General features: G+C 34.8%; 3 protein-coding genes across 3 annotated transcripts; 1 reads left to right on the forward strand and 2 right to left on the reverse strand.

Moving 5' to 3' along the window:
* Window positions 1-58: 58 nt before the first annotated feature.
* On the reverse strand, window positions 59-6,972 carry LOC146540398 (phenoloxidase subunit 2-like). Its single transcript, XM_085206497.1, has 12 exons — window positions 6,771-6,972; window positions 4,857-5,052; window positions 4,625-4,733; window positions 4,104-4,224; window positions 3,467-3,675; window positions 2,792-3,044; window positions 2,357-2,509; window positions 1,984-2,118; window positions 1,531-1,712; window positions 1,174-1,316; window positions 660-895; window positions 59-491 (listed from the first exon to the last, which is right to left on the reverse strand). Exons 1-12 carry the CDS (start codon window positions 6,879-6,881, stop codon window positions 264-266), a joined length of 2,076 nt encoding a protein of 691 aa, XP_085062623.1. The 5' UTR covers window positions 6,882-6,972; the 3' UTR covers window positions 59-263.
* Window positions 6,973-15,517: 8,545 nt separating this feature from the next.
* On the reverse strand, window positions 15,518-24,031 carry LOC146540399 (phenoloxidase subunit 2-like). Its single transcript, XM_085197821.1, has 12 exons — window positions 23,857-24,031; window positions 23,295-23,490; window positions 22,641-22,749; window positions 21,818-21,938; window positions 19,783-19,988; window positions 19,072-19,318; window positions 18,450-18,602; window positions 17,952-18,086; window positions 17,434-17,615; window positions 16,624-16,769; window positions 16,290-16,513; window positions 15,518-15,907 (listed from the first exon to the last, which is right to left on the reverse strand). Exons 1-12 carry the CDS (start codon window positions 23,968-23,970, stop codon window positions 15,680-15,682), a joined length of 2,061 nt encoding a protein of 686 aa, XP_085053947.1. The 5' UTR covers window positions 23,971-24,031; the 3' UTR covers window positions 15,518-15,679.
* Dph1 (diphthamide biosynthesis 1) lies at window positions 20,362-22,821 on the forward strand. Its single transcript, XM_085197825.1, has 2 exons — window positions 20,362-20,720; window positions 20,794-22,821. Exons 1-2 carry the CDS (start codon window positions 20,486-20,488, stop codon window positions 21,801-21,803), a joined length of 1,245 nt encoding a protein of 414 aa, XP_085053951.1. The 5' UTR covers window positions 20,362-20,485; the 3' UTR covers window positions 21,804-22,821.
* Window positions 24,032-25,520: the final 1,489 nt, after the last annotated feature.

Genomic DNA, 25,520 nt, shown 5'->3' on the forward strand with positions numbered 1-25,520 from the left:
TAGCCTATTATTGCAAGAAAAGGTTCACAAACAACAGAATAATAAATAAAAAAAATAATGCTGATTAAAATAATATGCTTTATTTATTAGAGGGGGTCACTATTTACAGTTAAAACATATATTATGTACCTATAATACTTATTAATTCACTAGACTTATCTAATTAGCCTTTCTTTTTCTTAATGCACTTATTAATAATTATAATGCTTAAAAACTAAAAATAGCAATGTTATTGTTTTTGTCTATCAGTAAGTCATCATTAGTTATACTTTAGGGTTCCTTGGGTTTGGTTCAGTAACATTTTGCAGGCGAATAGTGATATCAGTAAGAGACATGTTAGGGAGGATGAAGTCTTGGATGTTGTCTGCTGTCTGGGAGGGACGGTCAAATGGATAACCCATAGGCCTCCTGTCGGGATACAGTCTATCCCTGAGTCCACAAAAGCTGGAAGCTTCAACGCAGTTCGATTGGCTTCCATCTGGATTGTTAACCTGAAAGTAATTGAAATATAAGATAGAGTATATATTTCTCTTCTACATTTGTAAATATATGCCTTAGATTTTTTAAATTATTTTAGTTAGGTGGTCCAACTTTGGTCCAACTAGGTATGCTAAAAAAGTTATGCTAGTGAAAGTAAATAAAATGTAAAGACAACTTACCCTATCCATTTCATAGTTGGACAGCATGACGAACAAGTCATACTTGGATCCTGTCTCCGTTCCTCTCGGCACCAGCATGTGCTGTGGCCACCCACAGCCGCAGAAGTTGAAGGCTCCTAGTTCCGGTGCCCGAGCGTTGCCAGTTTGAGCGGAGAGATCTCTGAATGTTTGTTCAAACGGAATGGTCAGTTCCGATTGCGTTGATAGACGTGTTATAGTATTTTTGCCGGCGTTCACTGAAATTATGATTTACTTTGTTAAATGTTGAAAGGTTATCAAGATCTAAGTATACATGTATTTTACATTAATATAAAACATTTTTATTATCAGCCTTGAGGCCAGTCGTGGCGCAGGGGGTAGTGTGAATGTAAACACGACAGGTTGTGGTTACGCAATGCGTCTGGAATTCTACGGAAAATGAGGAACAGTGTCTTAACACTCCTATTTTACTATTATTTTTTTTATAGATAATTGCTATAAGTATACAGGTATAAATATTTTAAAATCTACTAACATGGCACGACGAATCTGTCCATTTCGATGAACATCTTGCGCTGGTCGTTCAATATCCAGGGGAGATTGCGCTCGTCGAGCTTGGGAGCTATGAATATACGGACGGTGGCGCGACGCGCGTTGCCCGAATTGTTGACGTCAATACTGAAAAATAAAATGTACTTACTATAATAATTTTATTGTTTTATGTAATACTGCGACAGAAAGCGCGGCTTCGCCCGTTTAAATTTTCTATCCGTCTTTCTACTATATTTCTTTCCCGTTTCTATCTTTACATAAATTGTAGCCTTTGAGCTATTCTGGTGTGCTTTTGCTGCTATTTTGTGAACTCTGAAGCTAAGAATATAAAAATACTTACACATATCTGAAGGGGCGGTGGTTGAGATGGGTGAAACGCACGTAAACAGGGCCGCGGTCTGAGAAGTCGAGACCTCGTGAAAGGTCCACATCGCTCTGCATCCAGAATGTGTTAAGCGTGTTCCTGTCGCCAGTCGAGCTTTCAATCCTTGCTGAACTTATTTGGACGCCGGGATTTTCTAGCTGTATAGTAAACAATTTGATTGAATGTTTGTTTTGATGTCGTGATTTGTTTGTGTAATTATAGTAACTGATATCTATATACATTGGATGCAACTCTTTTTCTCCATATTTTCTTTTGTTTTAGAAATTTTTAAATTTATTTTAAAATAAACTACTAAGGCTATGTGAGTCTAAATGAGTTTTTTCTTGTATAATATACTTATTAAATTATATTTCGAAGTGATTACTTAAAAAAAGTAAAAAAAGAACAATTCTACGTATAGGTACTTACTTCAGAACGAGAGTAAGGGGGATTATTTGCGGATTCTTTGAACTTTTGGAACAAATCGTCGATGAAAGAGTGCCAACGGTAGAAGAAGGGGTCCCTCATATTAGTTGCTTCGTCGGCAAACACGTTAAAGGATTCCTAAAAATATAAATTTTATTTAAGTATATAATTGTTAGTTTATTTGGACACTAATTTGCAGTAAGTAGCAGGCAACGAGAATCTATTATCAGGATACTTTTTTTTTTAATGAAAAATAAACATAGATACTTAAAAGTATAACAATTTTTTTTGGTGACATTTAAATTTATAAAAATAACTAAAATGAAATGAAAATGATTAAGTATGTTATAAAATAATATTATAAAAAAATTCTTACGAGGTAACGATTTGTAGGGTCATGTAGATATCCACCAAAACTGTGGCCATTGTTATGTAGTGTTCCGTAGAATTCTCTGTTAGGTGAAAGGATGCTGGCCTCTACCATGTTTCCTAAGGTGTCGATGTCAAGAGGCTGTGTTCCACCATTTGGCTGCAAAAGCATTAAATTATATATATTAATTTTTTAAATTATTTCATAGTCCACTTTTTTCGAATTTATGAAGGTGACGTGCAAGATGGCCTTATCGTACTAAAAAACAACAATGATATATAAAAACACTAACAATTAATTGTATTTAGACTATTTAGTGTAAGTAAATATAGAACTCTTCACAGGTTTTTTTAATAAATTTTGTCCATATACATTTTAAATAGATTCTCCTAATCTATATAATATAAAATGTATCTTAAATTATAAAAAAAAAATACATACCAGCCTAACCAATCCAGTAGATATAGCTTCCTCGATATTACGTCTCCAGCGGTTCATATCAGCCAGCGTCACCACCAGTCCATCATCAGGTCTGTTCAAGTCCTGCCAGCGCATGTACGCCTGCCGCGGCGGCCAGCCTCGCGATGTCGTGAGACTGTCCAATTTGGGGAAGTACGCTTCGGGGACAGGTTCATTGAAGTCACTGAATTTCTTCACTCTGGCTAATGCGTTGCTTAACCGCTCTCCGTTATATCTGAGAAATAGAGATATAAATAATCAAGTTCAATGATTACGTTCCGCTGGGTTTCAATAGAAAAGAAAACTAAATAACTGTTTTAAATTTTTAAACATATTACTGGCCTCAACAGTTGTGGCAGAGGGGCATAAGCGTGCGATCGTACGTCGCGTACATTCGATTGCGTTGCGTTTAGGTTGCGGGTTCGATTCCCATTCAAGAAAATGAAAAAAATATAAGAAAAATAGTACCAAAATATCTTGTGCCTATGTATACTTAAAACTTACAAATTTATAAGAATTTTTATAATATACAAATAATATTTTTCGCAAAAGAAAAAAGTGCCTATAAGTTTAAATTTTGTCCATATACATGTTTGAAATTTTTTGAACTGTGTTTAAGCACGACATGTGTTGAATTAGGTCTCTGTTAACACTAACCTAGCAATAAGCTGTTGATGCATATAGAAGAACAGCTCGCCGCGGCGGTCTTTTGCAACGATTTGGCGCTGGTTAGAAGTGAAGGGGTACACGAGATGCCAGTGCCAATGGTGGAGGTTCACACCGATGTCTTCCCTCCAGTACGCCAGACGGTGCTCGATGTCGAGGTCCGTGGCAGTAAAGTCTCTTGGTATTATGATGGGTGTACGCTATACAGGATATAAGTTTTCGTTACTATTGCTTAAAATATAGCGATAGATAGATAGATAGATCGAAACGAAGATTTTTCTTCAAAACTTTTCTCCTAGAAGAAATGTTCTAGCCTTTTTTTTAACAATCCTAATTTAATTCTGTATTTATGTATATTAAATATTATTTTTGAGGTCGTCGGGGGCAAAAGGCAACAGTCACATGACTGTGAAAGCGACAAGTTGAGGCTTCGATTCCCACTCGAGGAAATGAATTATTATATATTTTTATTTCTTCTTTCTGGCGTGGAGGTGAAGCGCAGCATTTAGTCCCGCCGACACACAATGCCTCCAGAATTGGGGAGCGGAGTGTCTTAACACTAGGCTCCCTCTCCCTATTCTGCTACATGCGGGATTCGTTGTGAAGCTGTATCAGAAATGTAACTTACCTTAGCACCCTGAGCAGCAACTGCTGCAGTTTCGCGAGCCTGCGCGAACACTTGCGAATTGACAAACTTAGAAGGGAAAGTTTCAGCAAAGTTTTGAATAGGCACATTCTTAGTGTCCTTTCTGGAATTGTAATACATTCGAATTAACGCTTTCATATTTAAATATATTAAAAATATTTTTTAAAAAAAATATCCAGAGAAAGTTAGGTAAACATGTTTTTTCCAGTTGAACATAAAAAAATATATTTCTAAATCTGGTGTTATTTAAATATTAATTTTTGTGACAAAAAAAGAAAGGACCCAAAATAAATAATCTAAAGAACTCATATAGGACTAAGGACTTGTGTTTATAAGCTCTCTTTAATCGTATGTATGGGACATTAATAAAGTGAATTCTTTTTTCAGTTTTACGCTTTAACTTAGATTAGATACTTATAGCTTAAATTAGATACTTTTCTACTTTAAATGATATATATCATAATATATTTTTATGCAATAATATTTTGGCTGGCTATACTGACCGGTGCATTAAGGCAACAGAGTAGCAGTAGTTGAACAGTTGGGGGTTCAAGTTTACTCTTGCGAAGATACACGTAGATAGGAAGTCTTGGAGCTGATTTTCAGGGACAGCTGTGAAAGAAAATATTTATAACTTTTTTAAATATTATTATTTAATATTATATTATATTATATTATATTTATATTTTTTTTAAGCAGTGAAGGGTTCCAAAAAAGGGAAAAAGAAATGATTACCTAGAAGTTCGTCAATGACTTCGTCCGCCATCTCCTGGTGAGCCGGTAGTAATATGGAGAATTCCTGATCGTGCTGCAGGCGCTTAGCTTTATTGAACCGAGGCACTTTTTGAAGTTCTTTAACAGGAATAACTTCATTTGCTTCCTTTCCAAAACGGTTGTTGATTTCGATTCCATTTCTTTTGTAGTCATCAGACTGTTAAAAATAATATGGGGTGAAAATAATAGATTTAACGTAGATGTACTTAATATATATATATATAAAATCGAAAGGTCACTCACTCATCACGAAATCTCAGAAACTACATGTGCTAGAAATCTCAAATTTTGCATAGGAGTTACTTATAGGACGTAGGTGCTCGCTAAGACGGGAATTTGCAATATTCGACTTCTAAGGGGTTGTTTTTGGAGTTGAAAGTTTGTATGAAAATTCGTTACAACAAATGCTAGGAGACACAAATTTTGCATGGACGTCACTTATAGGACGTAGGTACTAATGGAGACAGAAATTAATAATAACGTTGTTCACGCAGGCGAAGCCGCGGGCGGGCCGCTAGTGTGTTATAAAATTTGTACAATAACTTAATTTTATAAAGTCGAATTCTACTATGATCGAAAAGACAACGTTTAATACGTGTATAATATTTTAAGGCTAGTCGTGGCGCAGGTGCACAGGCGACTGTAAGACAAGAACGAACAACGACTGTAACGACAGATTATGGGTTCGATTCCCACTCAAAGAAAATAATTATTTAATATGTGAACGGTAGAATGTTAATAGGAAATGTTTTAACACTAGATTCTTAACCAAGTGCGGAATACAGTGTGAAGTTAAAATAAAGCATTATTATATATTTTTATACAATTGATTAATTTATTTTTTTTAAATAAAAAAAATCGAAAGCTATTCCTTATTCTATTGCATATTTTAAAATAGATATTCTACTACTTCTAACATTATTTCCTCATATTCCTATTAAAGATAGAGCAGGATACTATTGTAATAAACAAATAGATATTGTAAGTTGTTATTGTGCACTTGCGGTTTAGTTGTAACTAGCTAGATATAAAAAACTATCATTTCCGCTGTAGTAATACTAACACGTGAGACATTATTTTTATTATATGGGGTAGGTACATAAGAATAAACAGGCAAAGAAAGAAGGAGAGAATTTAAAAATATTAACAATACTAAAAATATTAAATTAAAAAACTTCGGATGTCTAAGTGGTGACTATTATCAAAATTGGCCACATAGGGGGCCTCAAGTCTGTATGTATAGATAATATGTCTCTAAAAAATACAGTCGAATTGATAACCTCCTTTTCCTACAGAAGTCGTTTAAAAAGGATAGCTAAGTCAATTCTATATAGGAAAGATATGAAAAATATTATTTGGGTCGACTGAATGGTTTCCTAACTTCTGTTATCGATAACTCGAATGGAAGTTAGAAAACCACTCACTCAGTACAATTTTAGTCTGTCTGTCTGTTAGTCTGGTCGATCTAGCGATGTAATAAATAAATCTTATCAGCTTCACGCTGTATCCCGCACACAGTAGGGTAGGCAGAGATAACCTAGTGTTAAGACACTTCGTTCCCCATTTTCGTTTTCTGGACGCATTGCGTGTTAAGCGGCAGAACTCAACGCCGCGCTTTGCCTCGACACCAGAGCGAAGAAATGGAAATATAAACGTAAATAAATATTTCACTTCCTCGAGTGGGGATCGAACCCACAACTAGTCCCGTTACGATCACACCCTTGTGCCACTGCGCCACGACGGCCATGTAATAAAAGTAAAATTCAGAAAAATGGATAAAAAATTATACATTACTAGATCTGTAAAGAATAATATATAGAAGTATTTAGTATGTTTTTCATTAAGTATAATTTAAAATAAAGAAAATATACTTACTAGATGCTTTTCGGTAAGCTGAAACAGCGCTTTTTTGTCGCCCTTCAGAGAGACCATGGGTTCATTGGGACGATCAAACAACAGTTGAAGGCTTTCTACGACGTTAGCCATTTTGAAAGTTATAAAACCTTTTTTTTAATAAATTAAACTAAAATATTTATTAACGTCTTACCACTCCACAGATGTGAAGTGTTAATAATTAAATTGAAGAAGACATTGCGTTTTATATTATTTCCTTGTAGTTTCGAGTGCAAAAGGTACACTACGTGTGCACCACCACATACGAGCTGATAAAAGAGCGTGAGAAAAAAATAAAAATAAAAAAAGATGTTTAAAAAATATTTTTATCGGATCGTTTATGGATGTGGCGAAGAGATAATTAACGAGCATTTTTACCATACGGGATATTCCTAAAAATAAATAAATAAATATATAAATACTAGATATAAGTATAGTATACTATTATAGTGCATCTATATTTCAGACTTGAAACGTAAGAATTTAGAAAATTGCCTCACTGTATGAAATATATTTTTTACAGCTACACGCTGTATCCCGCTTTTAGCAGAGTAGGCAGAGGGAGCAAAGTTGCAACACAACAAGTTGCAACGTAACACGCACGCACGTAACGTGACTCGAATTTTGGTGGAAACGGAGAACCGAGTGTCTTGACACTAGGTATTAGGTATTAAATTCAAATTCAAATTCGAAATATTCTTTATTCAAATAAACTATAAAAGCACTTTTGAATCGTCGAATGTACATGTCAACAAAAATCTACCACCGGTTCGGAAGGCAGTTCTGCTGAGAAGAGCCGGCAAGAAACTCAACAGTTGCTCTTTTCAAAGTCAATGGTATATTTTACTATTGCATTAGCTGGCAGCTGTTCTGCCTGACATTCAATAGTCATTAATTCCATACATGTTTATCCTCTAAATATTCTTGAACAGTGTAATAAGCTTTACTTGTTAGAATTTTTTTTACAGATATTTTAAATTTTGGTAGTGGCAAACTAAGAATACACTGCGGAATTTTATTATATACACGTATACTCAGCCCCATAAAAGATTTATTAACTTTCTGGAGGCGAAAACTTGGAGTAACAATCTTATCTTTATTTCTCGTTCCTATCTTATGACTGTCGCTATTTTTTCTATGACAATGTATATTTTGTCGGACAAAGAGAATATTATAGTATATAAATTGGGAAGCAACTGTAATAATACCTGCATCTTTGAAAACATCTCGCAGAGAATCTCGAGCTCTTAGATTATAAATATATCTTACGGCTCTTTTTTGGAGAATAAATATCGAATTGATATCTGAAGCACTGCCCCATAGCAGCATTCCATAAGATAAAATACTATGAAAGTAGCTAAAGTAGACTAGTCGGGCAGTGTCAACGTCCGTCATTTGTCTTACTTTCTTAATTGCGAACGCGGCAGAGCTGAGTTTATCTGCAAGTGCTTCCAGATGAGCGTTCCACTGGAGTTTGGAATCTATAGTAAATAAATATCCTATTAATAATAAAATAACAAGTACATTTCATATAAGTATCTTTATTAAGCATTAAAAAGATTTTTAACAACAAACACGCATTATTTAGGTACTGTCTAATTATTATATAGTTATTTATGATTATTTAAAGTATTACAATTTTAATTTCACACTAGACAAAAGAAACTCTAGGCTTCACAGCTTCAATTGTACCATGAAAAGCATATATGTAATGAAAGCGCTGGTAATCTAAAAAAGAAAGTCAAATAAAAAAAAAATAACTTTACGCTGTATCCTGCATATAGCAGGGTGGGTAGCCTAGTTTTAAGAGACTCCGTTCTCCATTTTCCACCGAATTTTAAAAACTGCATTTGCACTGCATTTGAATGGCGGAATGCAACGCCGCACTTTGTCCTGATCCTGACACCAGAGCAAAGATATGATAATATTAAATATTTCACGCCACGACTTATGGGGAACGAAGTGTCTTAACACTACGTTCCCTCTGCCTCCTCTGATGTGTGCGGGAAGTATCCCCGGGAAGTATCACGCAGTGGCGTGAAGCTAATTTGATTGTTATAATAATCATGACTTACAGTTGTAATCAACGATCGATGCAAAGTAAACACCCCCATGGGAGAGTATACAGGCTTGTTAAGGAAAATATTTTTAAACATAAGTTCCATTTCAGTTGGAATACGGTCACCGGCGCGAGTGAATTTACTTAGTAACTTATTAAGGCGCACTTTTATTTCGATCTCCTGTAAAGGAGAGTGTATTATATTAATTAAAGTAAACATATTCTTGAACATTGAGGCCAGTTTTGTCTTTGCCGGAGTGTCTTAACACTTGGCTCCGCTGCCTAACCTACTACATGCGGGATAGAGCGTGAAGCTGAAAAAACATTTCTTTTTATCGAGAAAAAACCCATGTCGCCATCGAATAACAAACAAAAATTGTAAAATTCTAAAATCTGAATCTCATATGTTAAATCTATTGCTATTTAATATTAAAATAAAACCAAATTAATCTGTTATAAATAAAATTGATGTACGAAAAAATTCTATACCTGCATTTTAATACTGTGACTCGATTCTAAAAACGCTATTATCATTATAACATAGATGATGCACCAGGTTTGCTGTGCGGATAGGTAGAAAGCTGTAAAATGAAACGAAATATAAAACCAAAAGAATCAAATCACGCTGTATCCCGCACACAGCAGGGTAGGCAGAGGGAACCTAGTGTTAAGACACTCCGTTCCCCACTTTCTGCCGAATTCTGGAGGCATTGCGTGTTGAGTGGTAGAATTCAACGCCGCGCTATGTCTCGACACCAGGGTGAAGAAATGGAAATATAAACGTAAATAAATATTTCACTTTCTCGAGTGGGGATCGAACCCACAACCGTGGCGTTGTAGTCACACCCTTGTACCGCGGCCTCAGCTGAAAACCAAAAGCTGGTAATTTATTTTACTCTCTATCACCCACGAGGTGATAGCAATAGGTCTGTAGTTAGTTGGTTCGGAACCATCGTCTTTTTTCCGGATCGGTTGGATAAGAACGCTCTTCCAAGAGTCTAGGACTACGCCGACGGAGTAAGTGAACCAAAACAGACGCACCGGTGTCAGCTCACGAGCACATGGACGGAGCACTAAGGCAGGAATTCCATGTGGCTCTCTCGACTCATGATGACCAAGGAAGACAAAGCTTGCTTAAGGTCTCTTTGACTAAACTTGAAGTCAGACAGTGAACTCTGGCACCTCGGGAGTTGTTGGCGTCTAAAGTCGTGTTCAAGATAAAGAGAGCGTCCAGAAGATCGATTTTCTCTTTTGCCGAGGGAATGAAGTTTTGATACTACTAGTTCCACCACCCATCATACAATGCAATTAAAATTTGAAGCTGAATTGATTTTATTATTTCTTTTGATGATTCTATGACGTCGCTGTATCCCGCACACAGCAGGGTAGGCAGAGGGAACCTAATGTTAAACCACTCTGTTCCCCACTTTCTGCCGATTTCTGGACGCATTGTGCGTTGAGTGGCAGAACTCCTCGCCGCCAGAGCGAAGAAATGGAAATATAAACGCAAATAAATATTTCACTTCCTCGAGTGGGGATCGAACCCACTTGTGCCGCTGCGCCACGACGGCCCCAGACGTCGCGTCGTTCACTATCATTGAATCATTATCGATAAGTATACCTAAGCATTTAAGTGTGTATTAAATTTACTTCAATTGTCTTAACAGCGTATAACTATTAAAAAAGTAGATACATGTATATATTTACGTGATAAAACGTAATACAAGAAGAATCCATAATAGAAAGTCATAATACTTGTAACAATAAAATTAATAAATATTATAAATATGATTCCGCCGTTGACTCTGTTCATATCCGACGCCACCTCACATACTGTGATGTAGGCTTGTGACAGTGCTCGAACATCGTACCTCATTGTTGATATTGTCATTGGATATTCTGAAATTAGAAATTAGAAAAAAATACTGCTTAAAATTACATGGCCCATCGTGTTGCAGAGAGAGAGGAGCTCTGAGGAATGTTTGGGAGTTAGGCCTGGCTAAACAAATGTAGGTAAGTTTAGGGTTCCCAGATCAAAATTTGGAAAAAATCGTGTTTTTTTTTCATATACATTATTAAATTGGCCCATCGTGTTGCAGAGAGAGAGAAGCTCTGAGGAATGTTTGGGAGTTAGGCCTGGCTAAACAAATGTAGGTAAGTTTAGGGTTCCCAGATCAAAATATCAAAATTCGGAAAAAAATCTTGTTTTTTTTTCATATACATTATTAAATAATGTATGTGAAAATACAAACCAAATCTTTGGACTATTGACAAAATATATGGGCGTAGGCCTTTAAAGTACGGCAGGATGTGGGGAGCGGAGTGTCTTAACATTAAGTTCCCTCTGTCTGCCCTACTCCTGCTATACAGCATGAAGCTGAAAAAAAAATCAGTAACAAAAAACTTATTTAACTATTAAATCTACAATCTACATCATAGTTTTAAGACAATGCAGTGTACCTTAGATACTGTATAAATATTTTAAATTTGAATTGAAGATATGGAAGGGGTGAAAGAAAAATATAAAAAAATTATTTTATTAATCTCTGTCATCTGTATGTATTAAATATTGATATGTATTGAGTTTTGTATATAATTTTATAATACTACCTGAAGAAATCATTTGATCCATTTTGTTATTTACAGCTAGCAACACCGAATGCACTTCCAAAATTAAAAGTATGGCTTGTATCTCCCACAAAAACATAGCGACGTACAACCATAAATAAACACAATATAATATTGTTAGAAATTCTGAAAAGATAAACAATTATTAAAATTAATATATTTTTTTTACATAACAAATAGTAATTGTTATATAAAAAAAACCCGACCAAGTGAGAGTCGGACATGCTCTCCGTGTGTCCGTAGGAATTTCAGGATTGTAGGTCAAACAGTATAACTTAAAAAAGTTGACAAACTTAGGTCTTGTATGAAATATGCTACAATTATAATGTTTTTATTACTTTAATTTGTTTTGTATTAGTTTTTATACGTAATGTATTAGACAAAATTTCATTTTTCGGATTTTTTTTCTGTTTGTATTGCAGGTTCTCACTTCTTGTCAAATTTCATAACTGTTTATTTAATATTTGTTGAAGTAATAACTTATTAAAGTCAAATAAAACTTTGTACAATATAAAGATATACCTCTCTCTTAGGTAGGGGAGATTGGGGATATTAGGAGACTATTGTATTCAAAAGTAAACTTTATCTAGAATATGCCAGTTTACTTTTTTGTGTACCAAGTCTTTAGCTTGTTTAGGGTGACTTTCTAATAATTTTTTGGTGATTTCGTTTTTATTGGATTATTCCAGTTGGATATTTTGGAGACATGATTCAACTAACAAGGGACATTTTAACGTCCCAGTGTCGTCCCTGGAGACACCGGGGCACCCAAGTGAAAAATGGGAAGGTACGGTTCAAAACGAGACGTCTACCAAGCAAATTATTTTGTAGAAAATTAAATACATATTTTATAAAACTCTATAGTAAATATTGCAAAACGTACTTTCTTTTGAATAATAATTGGAAACCAGATCGTAGCCAAATGTAAATAAACATGCGAATGCTGCCACCAGGTAAATAATTACGGAGATAGTCCTCTTGGGCGTCAATCTTATTTCTCTGTTGCCAATATTTCTTTTAACCTGACAAAATATATGTTTACAATAAATTAAAGTAGGCCTCAAAAATGTAAAATTAAAATATTTCAACGTAAAACGTAAAAATGTAAAATTAAAATATTTCAAATTAAAAAAATTTAATAAATCTCTTTACACGCGATGCGCCAGCCCTGTGTATGTATGTCCTAGAACTTTACCACTATATATTACTGTTTTTAGAGAGCTGGCACCATTTTTTTTTTATTTAAGATACAAAAAAAATGGTGTCAGCTCTCTTACTAACAATAATATACTTTGAGCGTGTAACCACCTGTTCTAAAAGATTTAAATGTTTCATCATAATTTCCATTCTGTGAAAACCGTAATATGCTCCGAAACTTGAAGTTAAACATGCTGTAATCATGTCAGTCATGAGGAAAGCAAGATTGGCGATCGTTTTAGTTCTGATTGCGCGTTTTTGGAAATCTAAACAGAGGGCACAAAGTAGCGAAATATCTGTAAAAAAATAATTGTTAATGTGATAATCAGTAGTCAAAAGAAAAGTGGACACCTCAGCCTCGTCTCCGAGGAGTAATAGATTATGTAAAAGACATAAAGACGATCCAGATAACATATTAATTATATCTATCACAAAAAGTCTTACTTAAAATCGTTACAAGTGAATAGCTGTAAATTTTCATATAGTAAGATATAGAAACTCGATATCCTTTCTCTATGGATTTGAAGCGAAGCGGTGCCACCCCCATGACGCGGCCAAGACGAAGTACTAAGGCTAAAGTGCCTCGTATCACACACTCTCTTTCCATCGTGTGATATATAATTTATGGTGAAATCTGTAATAAAGAAGATTTTCTCCAAGGGGAAATTACTAGTGTATGTGTTAGGTAAGTTTTTAGTTTAATACATCTGCAAATTACTTGTTTTTTTTAATGATTCTTAATTTTTTCTCTCCGCATTGAAAGTCAATATCGTTATTTTAGAAGTTAAAATATAATTATTGACGTATGTTGAACTATTAATTTATAATAGACTAGCGGCTCACCCGCGGCTTCGCCTGCGTGAACTACTTTATTATTTATTTCTATCTCCATGAGTACCTACGTCCTGTAAGTGACGTCCATGCAAATTTTGAGACTGCTAGCATTTGTAGTAACGAAGTTTCATACAAACTTTCAACCCCAAAAACAACCCCTTAGGAGTCGAATATTGCAAATTCCCGTCTTAGCGAGCACCTACGTCCTATAAGTAATTCCTATGCAAAATTTCAGATTCCTAGTACATGTAGTTTCTGAGATTTCGTGATGAGTGAGTGACCTTTCGATTTTATATATATAGATTAATTTGATCAGTTTACCAATAAAATGAAAATCTGTTGCAATAGAATTTGAATGAATTACTTTAAATTATATACTTATATACAAGATTTAGTACCTCAAAGAAATCGTCAAAATATCGGGCTACAATCTTTTACGTGACTAACGATTGTCCACCAGATTACAAATGATTAATGCGTACCATTTTTTCTATACTTACAATGTATTTACAATATACAATATTTTATAATAAATATACCATAAAATTTTCATTCCAGCATAGATTTCTTATCTATCGATAATTATAGACTGACACCTACAATTTTGTTTTTATACTTTTCTTTTTTTATTTTGAACCATTTTAAATGACCATTTTAGATGTTTTTTTGGATAACAAAGAAAAAAATATTCCAGCATAGATTTTATCTATTAACTAGCCGCCCGCTCGCGGTTTCACACGCGTGAGTTACGTTATTATTAATTTCTGTCTCCATGAGTACCTATAAGTGACGTCCACGTAAAATTTTAGACTCCTAGCATTTGTAGTAACGAAGTTTCATACAAACTTTCAACCCCAAAAACAACCTCTTAGAAGTCGAATATTTCAAATTCCCATCTTAGCGAGCACCTACGTCCTGTAAACAACTCCTATGCAACATTTGAGATTCCTAGCACATGTAGTTTCTGAGATTTCGTGATGAGTGAGTGACCTTTCGATTTTATATATATAGGAAGATTAATAATTAGACTATCACATACATTTAGTTATTTTTATACTTTACTTTTTCATTTTAACCACCACCATTTTTTAGACAAAATATACGGAATATTATTTTGAAATTGTATAATTTTTGTTATGTTAAAGTTTAAGGTTAAAGGCTTGACTTTTGAGTTTAGAGTTTTAGACCGTTTGCAATTGGTGCAGGTTCGAGTCCAGCGTACGTTCCAATATTTGTAATTTTAAAAAGTCTTCTAAAAATTTATTTCTATCCTTATAAATTTAGATATAACTCTCAATTTAATATCTGCAATAACTACGCTCTATCTCTATCACCTCCAAAACTATAGAGGCTATCCTATAAAAAGAATGAATTTTGTTTTTGTTACTACAATCACATGATTGTTCCTCTGCACCACGACTGGCCTCTTACTTGAAAAGATATACTTAACACCTTTTCTTTTTTTATAGAAAAGGGACAAGGCAAACGAGCGTTCAGGTCACTTGATCACCGCCGCCCACGACCCCGTGCAATATCAGAGGAGCTCCAGGTGCGTTGCCGGCCTTTGAGGTGGAGATAGACGCTCTTTTTGAAGGTACCCATATCGTACCAACCTGGAAACACGCGGGTAAACCGGTTCGGTGGGGCATGGAAGGAAATTTCTACGAAACCATAGTATTGGAGTGCCACGTATCCAGGTGATGTGGATGATTAGACTTACGTTTTATCTTTGCTTATGAAAAGCTTTGCTAAAGTTAAAAGACGTCAAATTTGGAGTTTGGATTGAGCAGTAATTTAATAGCGTCTTCTAGACGTATTTCAAATTGTAATATCGATTAGAACATGTTAGTAACATGTCTCTAGTCAGATCATGTTAAGTAAGATGAGGTCTTGATGTTAGACATGCCTATTGATAGTCGGTTGAAGGCAAGGGGAATCTCATGTTGCGTCGGTCTAGGTACTTTGTTTTAGGTATCTATTGTGGCATAGATAAAAAATAAAACAAATAAAATAAATGCAAATAAATGTACTAAAAATTATATCTAGAGGGTCACTTCTTATATTTATTAGATTTAACATATGTACAATACTTGAAAATTCATAACACTAAATCAGACTTCCATTTTTAACATACCTACTACAATACATTTTATTTTAGAAAACAAAAAAGTTTTTAAAAGTGTGGATTGAGTGGATTTATTTCAACAACGTCTTCTAAACGTATTGTAATATCGACTAGAGACATGTTAGGTAAGTTAAGGTCCTTCACGTTAGACACGCCTACTGTGGGTCGGTCGAAGGGGAACCCCATGTCGCGTCGGTCGGGGTACTTCTTGTTCTTGATGCCGCAGAAGCTGGACGCTTCTTCGCAAGTCATTGTTGATCCGTCAGGGTTGTCGACCTAATGACAATTGTTTATTTTTAATTATAAAACGATGATTACACGCCATATTCCGCACATAGAAAGATGACAGAGGGAACCTGGGAACCTAATGTTAATACACTCTGTCCCCATTAAGACACTTGCGTTCCTCACTTTCCACGGAATTCTGGAGGCATTGCGTTTTGGTGTTTTGATACCAGAGCAAGGAAATGAAAATATTAAAATGTTTCATTTTCTCGAATGGGAATCGAACTCGCCACGACTGGCCTCTACGTATCTGTAAAAGCTTAAAGTAAAATATTTAACTTATTTTAATTCAAGTGTTTCTCAGGAAATAGTGGGAAAATTGTTCGTAAAACTTCAAAAGTATATCTACCAAATAAAATTACAAAAAACTTACACTATCCATGTCATAATTGGACAGCATGACGAACAAGTCATACTTGGTCCCTGTCTCCGTTCCTCTCGGCACCAGCATGTGCTGTGGCCACCCACAGCCGCAGTAGTTGGTGGCCGCGGCGCTAAGATCCGGCGGCGAAGTTAAGTTACGGAACGTCTTTTCGAATGGTATAGTCACTGATGATTTCGTCGACAATCGTACTATATGGTTGTCACCTGGCTTTACTGTGGAATGGTCAAATATTGTCAGACTAATATTTTTACTTTTTAATGAATTTGAGAAATTAAAATATAAATAAAATGAATATAGCTAAATAATAATAAACAATACTAACACTTGACGACGAATCTGTCCATTTCAATGAACATTTTCCGTTGGTCAGCGTACTGTATCCACGGCACGTTCCCCTCGCCGTGCTTGGGCGCCATGAAGATGCGAGCGGTCGCGCGTTTCTTTTCGCCTTTGTTATTAACGTCGATTCTAATGAATAAATATATTTTTTCAGTTTCAAGTTTTGATCCTGCGAGACACTTCTTCCCACAGTTATTGTGTTGAGTGGCGGAGTTTAACGCCGCGTTTTTGCTTATCAGGGCGGGTTAATGGAAACAATTATTTTCTTAGAACAGAGTTAGAATCCAGTACCGTCGTGTTTACACTCAGATGCTGTTCCACAGGGCCACAATGGCATATTTTATTTTTACCTTTATTATATTTACAAAAAAAATTAAAGTAATGACCGATTTATTGCTTTAAGTAAATTAGTAACACTTTAATAAAGACGACGACGATTGTGGGTTCGGTTAAGTATACATACACAGATTGTATTTTTTTTTTAACTTCACACTTTACACCGCATATAGCAAGGTAGGCAGAGGGAACTTGGGATCCTAATGTTAGGACAATTCGATCCCATTAAGACACTTCCGTTTTTAAGTAAATTTAGTGCATTTAAATACAACCTATAGGTTAAAAATCAGGTTACGTTCAACCGTAAATGCGACGGTTGTGAGTTCGATTCCTACGATTACGACGAAGGAAGGAAGGAAGGTAGGAAACGAAGGAAATGTATTGTAAAAAATAGGTTCCTCTGCCTAATAAATGCCTGCTAATTTCCCCTAAAGGATTAATCTATCATAATACTTACATATATTTAAAGGGACGGTAGTTAAGGTGTGTGAAGCGAGTATATACGGAAGCTCGCTCCGAGAAGTCCAGACCGCCGGCGATATCCACATCGCTCTGCATCCAGAACGTCTTAAGGATGTTTATGTCGCCATAGTCGTTTTCTACTCGCACTCCCCTTATTTGCACTCCTGGGTTGCTTAGCTAAATTGTATAGTAGAATAAAATATTAGGAAACAGTTTGAAAACTAAAAAAATATGTGGTAGTTTTGCAGTTGATACCTAGGATTAGCAAAGGAACACTGTATATCGTACATAGCAGGGTAGGCAGAGGGAGAGGTGTTAAGACACTCCGTTCCCCATTTTCTGCCAAATTCTAGAGGTGTATTGCCAGAGCGAAAAAAAATTAAAATATAAATTTAAATAAATATTTATTTCCCCGAATGGGGATCGAACTCACAACCAGTCGCGTTTAAAATCACACGCTTGTACCACTGCTACCACTAAATTAATTTAAAAATAATAATTTAAAATGCATACATCATATTCTGTGTATTGTGGGACATGTGGTGATTCCTTGAAACTCTGGAATATGTCGTCTATGAACATGTGCCAGCGGTAGAAGAAGGGGTCGCGCATGGTGGTCGCCTCGTCTGCCATTACGGCAAAGTTTTCCTGTTTATATATGAAAATAAAGAAAACAATAAAATATCTAATGCCATCGCCATTGCGAATGACTGACTCTATACGTGGTAATTTTTCACAACTTCACGCTTTATCCCGCACACAGCAGGATAGTCAGAGGGAGCTTAGTGTTAAACACTCCGTACCGCCGAATTCTGGAGGCATTGCACTGAGTTGGCATTGTATTGAATAGCGGAACTTAACGCAGCGATTTGCCTCGACATCAGAACGATGAAATGAAATTATGTTCCCATGTTTGTATATGGTCTCACAACCTAACACTAGGTGAATACATTGCTGTGTGCGGGATACAGCGTGAAACAGATTTTTAATTTAAAATAAAAATATACTTACAAGATAACGATCTGCGGGATCGTGGATGTATCCTGTGAGAAGGTGCCCGTTGTTATGGAGAGATCCGTAAAAATCGGGGTTCGGTGAAAGTATGCTTGCCTCGATCATGTTGCCCAATATATCGATGGTCAAGCGGGACATCGAGCCGTCTTTCTGGAATGGTATTTTTACTATATTTATGCGTGTTCATAAAAAGTAAGAACCATATTAGCGTTGCAGACATCCAAATTTGATGATACGTCCCGATTTATAGCGCAAAACTTAAATGTCCAGGGCGAGACAGACTTGGTCCCGCTTTTCCTTAATTTTGAGAATCATTTTTAATTACATATTTTTTTTAAAAAGTTCTAACTATTTAGGAGATAAACAAGCCCCGCTTTTCTAAGAGACAAAATGTGGCAACACTGAAGCATAATAATGGATAATTTTCATTTTAAAATTAAATGTAATTTGGTGATGCATGACAATTTTACGAGTTAAAAATTAAATTTGTATATTAAAGGGGCCAGTTGTGGCGCTCTGGCACAAGCGTGCGAGGCTCTCTGGCTACCCTGCAGCATGCGGGATGCATCGTGATGCTTAAAAAAACTATATTAAAAGTGAAAAAGCCATCAACACTTACGTTTCTGACCATTCCCATAGCGATAGCATCTTCAATATTTCGTCTCCACCGTTTCATTTCAGCAATGGACACTTTAGCGTTGGACCGGTCCACGTCCTGCCAGTACATGTCGGCTTGCCGCGGGGCGTACCCTCTTGATGCGGTTAAACTGTCTAACTTAGGGAAGTATGCTTCCGGGATTGGTTCGTCCCAATTATTGAACCTCTTCACCCGCGATAGTTGGTTACTGAGACGTTCAGCATTGTATCTAAGTAATGTTTTATTAAATGTATTTTTGTTTCTGTTATACTTTTAACAAAAGTTTTGCATGAAATTTATTGAAAAACATTAAAATACTTTTAGTTTTCCTTATATTATATCGAGTAAAGCCAACATATCAATTATGCTTCTCTTTCCTTAAGGTTCTCAGGTATAAAGAAATGTTGGAATGTATGTTGAGAATGAGGACACAAGGAATTTATAATTGTTAATATTATTATTATTATTACAAAAATATAAAATAGTAGATCCTGGCAAGTGACAACTACTTAGTTGGGAATTATGCCAAGTTGAAGAAGACATTGTTTACCATAGGTAAAATTGCTATATTATTTTTTAAGGAGATTAATAATTTTAAAGTAGTTGATTCTTTTTAATATATATAGGATGTTTAACAATAGAGAAATATACACACGATTTCATAATATAAATATGTTGAATTTACTTATTTACCTGGCGAGCATCTGCGAATGCATGTAGAAGAAAAGTTCCCCTCGACGATCTTTGTTTACAATGTCCAACCTGCCACTGTATGGGTAAACAACATGCCAATAACGATGGTGGAGATTAACTCCCAAGTCTTCACGAAAATATGCTACACGATGCTCAATATCCTTGTCTGTAGCAGTAAAATTCCTAGGAATCAGGATTGGTATGCACTAGAAACAGTGAAGTATATTATTATTTTTAAATATAATATTATTATTTTTTTTGTTAAAGAAATCTGTTATTATTATTGAATATAAGAAGTGAATTTATGAATTTTAATTATTTATTATAAATATTTAATACCGTAGAAAGAAGTTATACTATTTGCATTTCAATATACGGTACTTTTTATAAAATTAATAATAATTAAACATTAAATTACATTTGTCAATATATATTAACAAATATAAATATATGAATATTAATTAGTATAAAATAATAATAAAATGTTACAAATAAAACATATTTTTTAAATATATTATATCTAATATATATTTTTTATAAAACAGTTAAATGATTTAACCTTAACCTAAAACTCAAAGCGTAGAACGAATCATATTAATCTGCGAAAAGTCACGTAGGCCCTGCGAATAGTTCGCGCGTGTTTTTATTTTTACAAAAATATAACCTTTTACAAATAAAGTAAAATGAATGTATCAGTGTAAAAATGGAAAATTTAGAACCCAATGTAGTTGTTGTGCGTGCTAAACCTGAAGGACAAAGACGGACTTTTAAACCTAATATTCGTTCAGTAAATAAAATACCCGATGAGTTGCTTAATGACCCTGTTCTCAATAGAGCGTGTGAAACACTACCAACAAATTATAATTTCGAGGTGCATAAAACAATATGGAGAATAAGATCGCTTGGTTCGAAAAGGGTGGCTTTGCAGTTTCCAGAAGGTAAAGTAAAAGCAGTGTTTACTTTTTGAAGTTTTAAGTATTGTTTACATTGCTAACTATCATTATTTTTCAGGTCTAACAATGTTTGCCACAACACTATGTGACATTATCGAGACGTTTACGGAGGCTGACACTGTAATAATGGGTGATGTGACATATGGGGCCTGCTGTATTGATGATTTCACGGCTACCGCCTTAGGTGTAGATTTGTTGGTACACTATGGACACTCCTGTCTCATACCCATAGATCAAACAAGTAATATTAAGGTGCTATATATATTTGTAGATATTAAAATAGATCCATCTCATTTTATCGAAACTATTAAGTTAAATTTTCCAGCCAAAACCCATTTGGCTATTGTTAGTACAATTCAATTTGTTACAACTTTACATGCAGTAGCGAAAACACTTCGAAGTGAAGAATACATAGTTACAGTTCCTCAATGTAAACCATTATCACCAGGGGAGATTCTTGGTTGTACGGCCCCAAAGTTGGATTCCGATATAATTATTTATTTGGGAGATGGAAGGTTTCACCTTGAATCTATTATGATCGCTAACCCAAATATTCCTGCATATAAATATGATCCCTATGACAAGAAATTTACTACAGAGTCATATGAACATAAATTGATGCAGTTGAATAGAAAAAATCAAATAACAACAGCACAAAGTGGTTCTAAGTTTGGCCTTATCCTGGGAACTTTGGGGCGGCAAGGTAGCACGAAAGTTTTAAATAACTTAGAAAAGCAAATACAGAACACTGAAAAGAAATATGTAAAAATATTGTTATCAGAAATTTTTCCAAGTAAACTGGCTTTATTTAATTTGGATGCATTTGTGCAAGTGGCATGTCCTAGACTTTCTATTGATTGGGGCACTGCCTTTCCTAAACCATTGCTGTCACCATATGAGTTTTCAGTAGCATTAGAAAATAGTAAATGGTTACAAGAAGATGGGACCTACCCAATGGATTTCTATTCAAATAATAGCCTAGGACCCTGGACTCCAAATTACAAACCTGTGATTTGTTCTGGTACAGATAAAAAGTGTGAAAATTGTTGTGAAGGTAAAAATAAGTAGAGAAATTGTCTTACCGCTCCGCCTTTGGCACATACTGCTGCTGATTCCCGAGCTTGGGCAAAAATTACGTAATCCATGAGTTTTGCAGGGAATACCTCAGCAAGATTTGGAATTATAATATTCTTTGTGTCTTGTCTAAAAAAGTTATGCAATATAATTATAAACTGAAGAAGCATCAGTCATTGTATGTATTTGGTAGCCACCTTGACACAGTGGCACAGCATCTGGCTGTAAACTTAACTGCTATGGGTTTGATTCCTACTCTTAGAAATAAATTATTTTGATTCCTTTGCTCTGGTAACACGACAAAGCATGTTGTTGAGGTGTTACCTCTCAATATGCAATGTCTTGAAAATTGGGCAGAGAGTTGAGAACAAAGTGTCTTGCTAGTTGACACAAGTGCTCTCCCTACCCTGCTATATGCTGAATATATTGTGAAGGACAGGATACAGGACACACAAACAAATAAATAGTGACTCAGTGTAGACTGAAATAGTGTATAAAGGAGATAAAAATGATTCATTATTATGCTCTCTCATTACTGAGACAGTGAGTGAGTGAGTGAGACTGGGCACTCATACTTAAAATTTATTATAATTATATTTTAAGCTTTAATATTTAAATGTCATAATTTTTTAAATATTTTTTAACATGGAAGTCAGCATATTGATTGTAAACGCGACGGTAGTGGGTTCGACTGAGCGCCGCGTTGAGTTCTGCCACTCAACACACAATGTCTCCGAAAAGTGGGGGAAAGTAGCTAACAGAATCTTACACTAGGTACCATCAGTCTTTCCCGCTATATGCGTGAAACTAAGAAAACAATAAAACACTAACCTGTGCATCAATGCAACAGAATAACAGTAAAAGAACAGCTGACAATTTAGCATTTCTCTTGCATATGCACATATTGATAGAAAGTCCTGAAGGTCATTTTCCGGTACATCTGAGAATTATACACAATTATTGTTTGTATTTATAAATGTAAATTATTATAAATAAATTATATTTTATATAATTATTTATTTTTATTCCAGTTCCTCTTATAATGAACGGTATTGACGGTTTGGCGCAGGGGCACATTGTGACGATTCCCACTCGACTAAATGAAATATTTAATATTTACATTTTTTCGCTCTGGTGCCGAGGCAACGCCTCCAGAAATGAGGAACTGAGTGTCTTAACACTAGGTTCCCTCTGCCTTGCTGTGTGCGGGACACAGCGTGACGCTAAAAAAAAGTATATTACGTGAGTGACAGAGTGCCATGCTTGTATCTTACTAAATTGAGGACATGAAAATACTAAAATGTTATCATTCCCCTCATAGGGGATTGACTCCACGAAAGTTTATTGCACAATTGTTCCACAATGACCTCAGTAAAAAGTAACAGTAAATCCTAAAATTGTGTTTAATTAAATATATTTTAATTTATCATGAAATAGATAATAACATTATTTAATAGTTATGGTAATTTAATTTGTAATATTTACCTAGAAAAACATTAATAAGTTCATCAGCCATCTTCCTATGAGCAGGTATGAATATCGAGAATTCTTGGTCACGTGTGAAGTCTCTTGCGAAAGAAAGATCAGGCATTTTCTTCAGAGGCTCCAATGAGATCACATTTTCTGACTTATCACAGTATCTACGGTTGACTTCAATTCCGTAGCTCTTGAATTCATCGACCTAAGTATATATAAATTAATTTTAGTAAGTGTTATAATTAGTTACTAATTATTTTGTTGGGATGAATTATTTTCAAGAATTAAGTATATAACATTATTTTACATTTGAATAAAAATAAGTCAAATAATAATAATATAATATAGGGCGATAAAACGAATGTTGAACTACAAGAGGCTGGAGTCTAGATTCTGAAATTTAGTAAGAAGTTTAAATTGAAATCGCTACTTATATCTTAATATATTTTCTCCAGTTGTGGCTTACATTGATACGCGTGTTTTTTTTTACTTTTACTCTTTACTCTGTGTTCAGCAGGTTGGGCAGTCAAACTAAAAGTCTCCGCTAAAACATAATTTTATAAATACTTACCAAATAGTCCTTATTAAGCTTAAATACAGTCGCATCGCTGCCTTTTGGGGTCACCAGCGATTCTCCGAGGCGATCAAAAAGGAGATATAACCCTTTTTCAATACCAATACCCATTATGATCACTAATATTTGTATCAGTGTTCGAATACGGCAAGGATGGAGGAGTGAAGGGGTTTACATTGGTTTGGGCATTTTATACGATTTTCCCCAATTAGTACCGAGCGCAGAAATGATAAATTTAAGGCAAAACAACAGTAAGAGGAAATGATAAATAATTGTTTTGTATTCAGACTTATTTATCTTTTGGTTTGTTAATTAAGAAAAAGCTGAACTTTTTCGTCGCTTTTGTAATGTTTAATTTACATTATAGACCAAAAAAATTTATTAGAACTTATTTATTCATGTAACGTCGTTTGTGTTTATAATGAGTGAGATACTGTCTTTAGGTTCCGTATCTCAAAAGGAAAAAAACGGATCGCTTTGCTTCGACACCAGAGCAAAGAAGTCAAAATATAAAATACTTCATATCCTCAGGTGGGGATCGATCCCACGACCTGTCGCATTTACAGTCGCACTTTGTGCCCCTGTGCCACAACTGGCCTTAGTTTTGATTGAATTTATTTGAAAATATAATAAATAATTGATGTATAGTTTATTACATTAGTTTTTGTCTTGAAATACTTTTTCTGGGTAAACATATTCATCATAAAGACATTTTGTTTTATCCAATGAAACTATTTATAACAATAATATCTTTTAAAAGGAAGGAAGGAAACATAAATCTCTTTTCTACATTCTCATTTAGAAATACATTTAATTTAATTGCATTGTTAGTCTACCAGTTACCAGAAATGGCGCAGTCGAGAAGTCCTTATAGAATGTGATAGCTATGGGTTCGAATCCCAACGAATGTTCAATATTTTTTAGCTTCACGCTTTATCGCCCACTAGTGGACCCGGACACGGCTACGACTGCTTGAACTATAAGAATATTTTCGCGTCGGTCATACTCATACTATGCCGCCCGAAGACTAAGTCATTTCGAATCAATGACATGTCCTTAATTATTTATTAGAATGTTATGCAGTAAACTAATTATAATTTCAATCTAGATGAAATGCTAAAAGTGACTATTATATTTATTTTCATAAGGATGAATATCAAAATGACGCGGTAACGCGGTCGCATAGCGACGACGGTTGTTATTAACATGGCAGAATAAATTGCATGTCTTTTTAATTATTTAAGCTTATATTTTCTTACTAATTCTATTGAAAATTGAAAATAATTTCATGAATATATTTAATAAATATTCTTATAGTTGAAGCAGGCGTAGCCGCGTCCGGGTCCACTAGTAATATAATAAAGCGGAAGAGTTTGTTTGTTTGTTTGTTTGAACGCTAAGATCTCTGGATCTACTGGCCCGATTTTCATTGTTTTTGTTTTGTATGAAAGCTGCATTCTTCAGAAGTGCTATAGGCTATATAACATTACATTACACATATATACTAATATATTTTAAAGTACATTCTAATTTGACATGCAATTTATTCTGCCATGTTAATAACAACCGTCGCGTCGCTACGCAACCGTTACCGCGACATTTTGATATTCATCCTTATGAAAATAAATATAATAGTCACTCTTAACATTTTATCTAGATTG

The sequence above is a fragment of the Heliconius melpomene genome, chromosome 2 (assembly GCF_056956725.1).
Source record: "Heliconius melpomene rosina isolate 202511_hmr_F chromosome 2, ASM5695672v1, whole genome shotgun sequence".
NCBI classification, from domain to species: Eukaryota; Metazoa; Arthropoda; class Insecta; order Lepidoptera; family Nymphalidae; genus Heliconius; species Heliconius melpomene.

Coding starts and splice junctions, on each gene's coding strand:
- LOC146540399 (XM_085197821.1), bottom strand. CDS start 23,970: ATGGGTATTGGTATTGAAAAAGGGTTATATCTCCTTTTTGATCGCCTC. Junction 23,491..23,856: donor AGCTTAATAAGGACTATTTG/GTAAGTATTTAT, acceptor ATATATACTTAG/GTCGATGAATTCAAGAGCTA. Junction 16,514..16,623: donor GGACAGATTCGTCGTCAAGT/GTTAGTATTGTT, acceptor ACCATTCCACAG/TAAAGCCAGGTGACAACCAT.
- LOC146540398 (XM_085206497.1), bottom strand. CDS start 6,881: ATGGCTAACGTCGTAGAAAGCCTTCAACTGTTGTTTGATCGTCCCAAT. Junction 3,676..4,103: donor TTGCTGCTCAGGGTGCTAAG/GTAAGTTACATT, acceptor TATCCTGTATAG/CGTACACCCATCATAATACC. Junction 2,510..2,791: donor CTACTGGATTGGTTAGGCTG/GTATGTATTTTT, acceptor ATGCTTTTGCAG/CCAAATGGTGGAACACAGCC.
- Dph1 (XM_085197825.1), top strand. CDS start 20,486: ATGGAAAATTTAGAACCCAATGTAGTTGTTGTGCGTGCTAAACCTGAA. Junction 20,721..20,793: donor GGCTTTGCAGTTTCCAGAAG/GTAAAGTAAAAG, acceptor ATTATTTTTCAG/GTCTAACAATGTTTGCCACA.